Raw genomic sequence first — 7,001 nt, forward strand, 5'->3', positions numbered from 1 at the left:
CATCCCTGCATGTACAGCAGCATTTCCCAGAAAACACCAACACGGCAGGACAGCCTCGGGGAAGCGTTAAGCAGGAGGTGGATCGACCTTTTAATTCTTGATCGGTGACCTGAAGGGTACCCAGAGGCTGATAAGCACATCTCTTCCCTCTGGTCGGCTTCAGAAAGAGCTGTCATCGCAGGATGCAGCTAGTGAGTGAGGCTCACGATTTCACTGTTCATCCGTTTGCGGGAGGGGTGGGGGAGGGAGAGGGAAAAAATGTATTTCCCACACTGCCAGAGTAATGCCAAACTCTCTGTGAGTGGGAAGCGCAGAGCAGATGCTGGAATGAGATGCCAAAGCAGCTCCCCTTTCCCCTGCGCTTTTGGGTGCCTATAAATTGCTCCGGCGCGCTCGCCAGCCTCCTCCTTCCTTGGCAGGTGGCACCCGGGCAGGATCCCGCTCTCCCTCGGCTCCGGCTCCGGCTCCGGTGCGGGCTCTCGGCGGCGGGCACCGGGGCGCGTCCCCGCTGAGCGCTGACTGCCGTCTCTGCGAAAAAAAAACCCAACCCAGAGCGGGAGAGCGCCGAGGCGAGCGGGGATCGCGAGAGGAAAGGCAAGTTCCAGGGAAAGTTGACTCGGACTGGCACAGCCTGCAAAAAAAAAAAAGTCGATCGCCAGCGGGAGCATAAAAGTGCGGGCGTCCGGGGCGCGGCGGCATCTCTCCCTCTACTCTCCGCTGCTCCCTCTGCTCCGCTCCCCTCTGCCGCCCGCCCGCCGGCTGCCGCGGCCGCAGCGGAGCAGACCCCCGCTGCCCGGCAGCCAAGTCCCGGTTCAGCCGAGCTCCTCCGGGCTCGGCGGATTTTCGGCTCTGAGGAGGTCCCCTGCCAACCAGCAAGATTTTGTCCAAAAGCAGGCAAGAGGATCGCCCTGCGCTGAGCCGGCTGGTGGGCAGCAGGCGGCGGCTCATCGCCGCCGGCGCGCTGGGGGTGGTGATGGTGCTGCTGCTGGTCATCCTGATCCCGGTGCTGGTCAGCTCAGCCGGCACCTCGGCGCACTACGAGATGCTGGGCACCTGCCGCATGGTCTGCGACCCCTACGGCGGCACCAAGGCGCCCAGCACGGCGGCCACGCCCGACCGCGGCCTCATGCAGTCCCTGCCCACCTTCATCCAGGGGCCCAAGGGGGAGGCCGGCCGGCCGGGCAAAGCGGGGCCCCGTGGCCCGCCGGGGGAGCCGGGGCCGCCCGGACCGGTGGGGCCGCCGGGTGAGAAGGGCGAGCCGGGGCGGCAGGGCCTGCCGGGCCCCCCCGGGGCGCCGGGGCTGAACGCGGCGGGGGCCATCAGCGCCGCCACCTACAGCACCGTCCCCAAAATCGCCTTCTACGCCGGTCTGAAGCGGCAGCACGAGGGCTACGAGGTGCTCAAGTTCGACGACGTGGTCACCAACTTGGGCAACCACTACGATCCCACCACCGGCAAGTTCACCTGCTCCATCCCCGGCATCTACTTCTTCACCTACCATGTACTCATGCGGGGCGGCGACGGCACCAGCATGTGGGCCGACCTCTGCAAGAACAACCAGGTGGGTGCCGGGGGGAGCTGGGGCCGTGGGGGCACAGCCGGGCTGCGCGAAGGGAGCAGGGCGCTGCGAGCGCAGCGGGCGGCCGAGGGGAGCGCGTCTCTCGGAGGGAAGCGCCTCCAACGCAGCCGACGCCCGGGGTGAAGTGCGGGCTCCGTGAGGAGCAGGTGCCGTGAGGACAGCGGGTGGCCGGGCGGAGCGCGGCTCGCTGAGGGGAGCGGGCGGAGCGGCGTGGGAAGGGCGGGCAGTGGGCGGCGAGGGGGAACCGGGCGGGCGCTGTAGGCGGTGCGGGTGCCGGGCGGCTGCCGTGGGGTGCGGGTCCGGGCGAGCTGGGCTACCCGGAGGGAGCTTAGGGGAACTGCGGGAAATCTGCAAGCAGCGTCGGGGGACTCGTGACGGGACGGGGATTCCGCGCAGAGTCCGGCGCGCTCCGGGGCCGGCTGAGTGCAGGCTCAGCCGCTCCTCTCCCCGAGGGTCACGCCGCTGGCACCGGGCCGGCGTTCGGCTCTCCCGTCCCGGCCAGTGTGGGGCAGCCAGCTCGCGGACCGGGGCAGAGGGGTCGCCGCGCAGGCAACTCTGCCCTACAGAGCGGAGCGCAGCCCGGGCCGGGCCCTCTCCGCGGTCCGCGAAGCGCCCCGGGAAAGAAGGGTAGCAGGGCGGCGGTGAGCTTAGCGGAGCGCGGCCGTGTGTGGAGCACTGGCTGGGACGTGGGCGTGGGTAGCAGCCGCGGGACTGGGCTCTCACGCAGCGTGGCGCCGGTTTCGAAGGCCGAGCCGGCGGCAGGAGAGTGTTTTCCGCCGGCCGGCAGCCGTGTAAGCTCGGCGGCCGCGGGGCCTGGCCCTTGGCGGGCTGGTCCGCGGCACGCAGCGGCCGGACAGACCGTGCCGCGGGGCACACGGGGCGGCTGGCGAACACCGCACGGCCCGGGCTCTGCCGGCACCGCCGCGGCGCTCCAAGCAACTCAAGATCTTGCGGTACTACTCTGTGAAAGATACAAGAGCCGCTAGTCTCAGTTACGATAACCACTGCCGCCGCTCTGGCAGAGCCCGGCCGTGGGACACTGCCCCCGGGGACCCGCTCCGTAGGCAGCGAGGAGGCAGGGACCGGCGGGCTCGGAGTGCGGCAGCGGCACCAGCACTCAGCCCGCGCCCCTGCTGCTCCGAGGCAGCGCGGTGTGCCCAGGACCTCCGTGCCTCCCGCCGGTCTCCGGTGCGGCAGGAGGCCGAGAGATCACCCTGGGCTGTCCCGGCACGCCGGGGGCCTCTCTCCTGGGCCGTGTCCCTAGCGGCGGGGGGCACCGGACGAGCTGCTCGGCGCTGCGCGGTGTCCATGAGGACTGGAAATCGGAATCGGTGTCCCCGCTGCGCCTCGAAGGTCGCTGAGGGGTTCGTTCGTTTGCGCGGCCCCCGCAGCCAGGGCAGCATCGCGGGCTCGGGGCCGGGAGCAGCTCCGCGGCCGGCTGTCGGTAATCTGCTGTGCCTCTTAACCTTCGGTTCACAGCTCCTTAGAAATGCTATGAAAACGGAAGAAACGAGGGCAGCAGCGACAGCAGTTAATTGAACTGGGAAACGTCCCCTATAAACGCTCGCTCAGCCGATAAACCAGGGGCAGTAAAACAAAGGGCGTCGTCACCTGTGCGCCTGCATCCCGTCACACGAAGGCAGCGCTGTCCCCCGTGCGAGTGCCGCTTCGCTTGCAATGAAAACATTCCTCTGCCTTTGACCCCTATTTATAATCTTCTACAGCGCTTATTTTCCCGAGCCCTGGAAATAGATACGTAGCAGTACATTGGGAAAAAAGCAAGCAATTACAGGTAGTATAATTGAGCATGAAGTCGTAACAGCTCCCAAATGCAACTGCTGGTGCCAGACATGAGGCAAATGAAACTCGCAGAGATTTGAATAATAATTAAAAAAAAAGATGTATTTGTGTATATCTGTGCAAATAGAAGTACTCAGGTAATTGACTGTGCACAGACCGTTTAGAATCAACACTTAATGCTCTGGTATCTCCTTTCGATTATGATTTACACTTCAAACATTACAGGCTGCCGTGATAGCAGTTAACTGTGCATTATTTGTAGGAAAGCTCAGCAATTTTTGTAAGCCATTAAAATGGATCCTGCAAAGATAACCTCATAAATTCGGTGTTTTCTTACAAAGATAAGCCCCAAAGCACTGGACGCTGCATGCCTTACAGAAACACTCATTCCTAAGCAATGCACAGGAGGAACCTCAAAGGTTCTCCACTCTCAACACTTAGGTTTCTTAAATGGTTGTAAAGCTTGAACGGCGAAGTGCTATCACATCATGTGTGTGCAGCGTGAGAGTGTAACCACCAACGCTGAGGTGAGCAGCCGTGCAGCTAGGGAGTGTATAGTCCAGAAATGGTTTCATTTAGAAACACATTTACCCTCCTGCAGCAGTACACTGAGAATCCAAGGCAGACTGCTCCGCCAGCCTTTGCAGAGAAATCGCTCTGGCTGGCCAAACAAGGTGGGGCTGGCTCTCCGGGGCTCACCGCACACTTGTTTGTGTATTGGGCAGCAGGAGATGCACTTTGGTTCCTAGACTTTCAGTACCCAGCATCTCTCTGTGAGATGTGCACTTTGGTTCCTAGACTTTCAGTACCCAGCATCTCTCTGTAAGATGTGCACTTTGGTTCCTAGACTTTCAGTACCCAGCATCTCTCTGTAAGATGTGCACTTCGGTTCCTAGACTTTCAGTACCCAGCATCTTTTTTTTCCTTTAGCCAGCATGCACTGTGTAGAATCTTAAATGACACAGCATTGCTGTCATAGTCAGTGTCCGGATGCTGACTGCTTTTGGATTGTCACTAAGAAAATTCAGTTTCTCCTCTCCTGTCCTTCAGAGAAATACATTTTGGACAAATCCAAAAAGTGGTGTTTCATTATGATGTAATTTAAACCATATTTTCTTGCTGGTATGCAAGAAACTAATTCAGTGTGAAAGTTTTTCTAATCTCATCTGTAACCTTTTTTATTCCTTCTCATTTGCACTACCAGCAATAATCTTAGCCTGTTATTTTTTGGAGGGAAATACCAAAGCGTTGAATGGCTCAGAGCCTTCAACTTCACCCTGCCAGAGGAAACACCCTCTGCTTAGAGCAGTTATTGCCTAAACACCAGCAAAGTAGATGGCCTCTCTAAACACCACCAGGCAGTTCAGAAATCCCGGGTTGGTCTCAGAATAGTTGTGGTTTATCGCCATGCCATGTGCCACAACACCTTGCAGCCTTTCTCTTCCTAGAGGATGTGCAAAGAGTTTCTACTTGCTGGCATTTTTAAGCTGCATGGTGAAGACTCCCCCTCCTTCCTAACAATTTGGTATCAGGGTGGGATTGTATCGCATGAGATTTTAATTCGGAAAGGCATCATTTATGCTTTGGTAGGAAGGGAAATTGGTGACTCAAAGCCTATTTTTTGAGTTCATAGCAGATAAAGCCCCAGATGCAGGATGCCAAGTCATGCATTATTACTTTGTTCAGGTTTGCAGCACCACTAAATCAGTTACTGCTCTGTAACTATGCTAGTACAAAGCCAAGCAGGGAGATGATGTGGTACATGGAAATAAATCAAGCACAGCCAAACTTAAATATTTTAGCAAACAGGGTCAGATATATATGATAGAGAAATGAGTTAAAGCAGTGCAGGCTCTTGCTCATTGCTGGAAACCAGCAACATGCACCCTGAAATTACACATCACTCTCAGCTTGCTACTAATGACAAATGTAATCAGTAGTGGAGCAGCAAGAAGGTGTGTGTGTGTGAGAGCCTATGTTCAAGCTGTACGTAAGAAGTCCTCAACTACTTGCAAATCCCAGAACCTGTGAAAGCAAATAGCAGCTTGTCTCTGACTTTTCCACAGTGCATCTCTTGCCACACACATAAATCAGATGTTTGCTTACTGATGTGGCAGTACCAGTGCTCCCAAACTCCAGCCAGGCTCTTTTCTGCCTGTGTGTGCACTGCAGTGGGTGGGCACGAGTGGGCACTTTATCCTTTTTGCAGCATGATCCCACTAGTAGTGCAACAATAACTTGCCTCTGGATAAGTCCAGCCTGATGTCACCGGGGCCTCATTACGGGTCCTCACCCATGTCAGTCACTTGCCCTGCTAGAGGAAAAGTTACACCTCTGTAAATCTGGCACAGGAATAGATTCAGGTCTCCAATCTCCAGCACTTAGTGTCCACAGTTAAGAAGGCTCTGAGCACTCACAGAGTGTTCAGCAGCTGGTGTGGGAAGGAGCACATCACTGCTGTAGGGTCAGGTGTGGCAAGAGAAAATAAGCAATAACCATGGGGAAAAACAAGGGTTTGTGTTGCCAGAGGAGTGGGAACTCACCCATGCTGAATGGGGCCTCAGGCTTTACATTTACCAGGTAGGACAGGTGACCCGAGGTCTCCTAACCACTGCTTGTGTTCCGTGCAGGTTCGAGCTAGCGCGATCGCGCAGGATGCCGACCAGAACTATGACTACGCCAGCAACAGTGTGGTGCTGCACCTGGAGCCCGGGGATGAAGTGTACATTAAACTAGATGGAGGCAAAGCCCACGGAGGAAACAACAACAAATACAGCACGTTTTCTGGATTTATTATTTATGCTGACTGATAACCGACACAAAAAGACCCTGCAAACCAGTCCAAAAAGGAAGCATCTTAAGCAATGGAATTGTGTGCTCAAAGTCAGTGAAAAATGCACCCCAGCAGAGCGTGACCACTGAACACCTCAGCAGTGGGGGAAATAAAGTCGAATGCTACCTGGTTCACATCTGTACAGCACAGAGAAACCTTATGTTACAAAAGTCCAAGTTACACAGATGTGTGATCCACTACCGCCAAAGCAAACACTCCTCATCCTCAGCGTCCATGTGAATGAAGTCCCACGTGAGTGAGTTTTGACAGGAGCAATGCACCCCAGGACGCTGTGTTCTCTCTTCAGTGTATATCAGACTTTGCTGTGCTATCATCTTGCTGCTTTGTCCATACTTCAGCTTTGGTTCTTGTGACTTACTTGCTAACAATGATGCTTGGAGTCCACTCATAGTGTGGTGAGGAATGATTTTACAATAAAAGGAAGAGGTAATCAAAATATACTTTCTCTCTCCAAAGGAATTGTTTGCCTTGTACTTTCCTTACCCTTTCATGTAAAAGTAGAAACTAATCAGTTTCAAGCCTTAACTCAATATTCCTGCTTTGTAGGTTTACATTAGACTTTTAACGTGAAAATCTATCCAGTGGAGTTGTTGAAATTATCTGCCCCTTAGCTGTGTCCTAAAAAAAAAGGGAGGATGGCAGAAGCACTTTTAGCCTACCCCTAAAAAAAAATCAGTGTTGACAAACTATCTTCTTGGACCAAGTCCCTCGTTCCACCAGAGCTGACAGCAGAGTTCCCACTGATCTTGGTGGGAAAAGGATTTGGCT

The 7,001-nt window shown here is 55.8% G+C and overlaps 1 protein-coding gene across 1 annotated transcript; it reads left to right on the forward strand.

Moving 5' to 3' along the window:
- Positions 1-328: 328 nt before the first annotated feature.
- On the forward strand, positions 329-6,688 carry C1QL3 (complement C1q like 3). Its single transcript, XM_064162325.1, has 2 exons — positions 329-1,561; positions 6,010-6,688. Exons 1-2 carry the CDS (start codon positions 974-976, stop codon positions 6,187-6,189), a joined length of 768 nt encoding a protein of 255 aa, XP_064018395.1. The 5' UTR covers positions 329-973; the 3' UTR covers positions 6,190-6,688.
- Positions 6,689-7,001: the final 313 nt, after the last annotated feature.

Source organism: Pogoniulus pusillus, chromosome 23 (assembly GCF_015220805.1).
Source record: "Pogoniulus pusillus isolate bPogPus1 chromosome 23, bPogPus1.pri, whole genome shotgun sequence".
NCBI classification, from domain to species: domain Eukaryota; kingdom Metazoa; phylum Chordata; class Aves; order Piciformes; family Lybiidae; genus Pogoniulus; species Pogoniulus pusillus.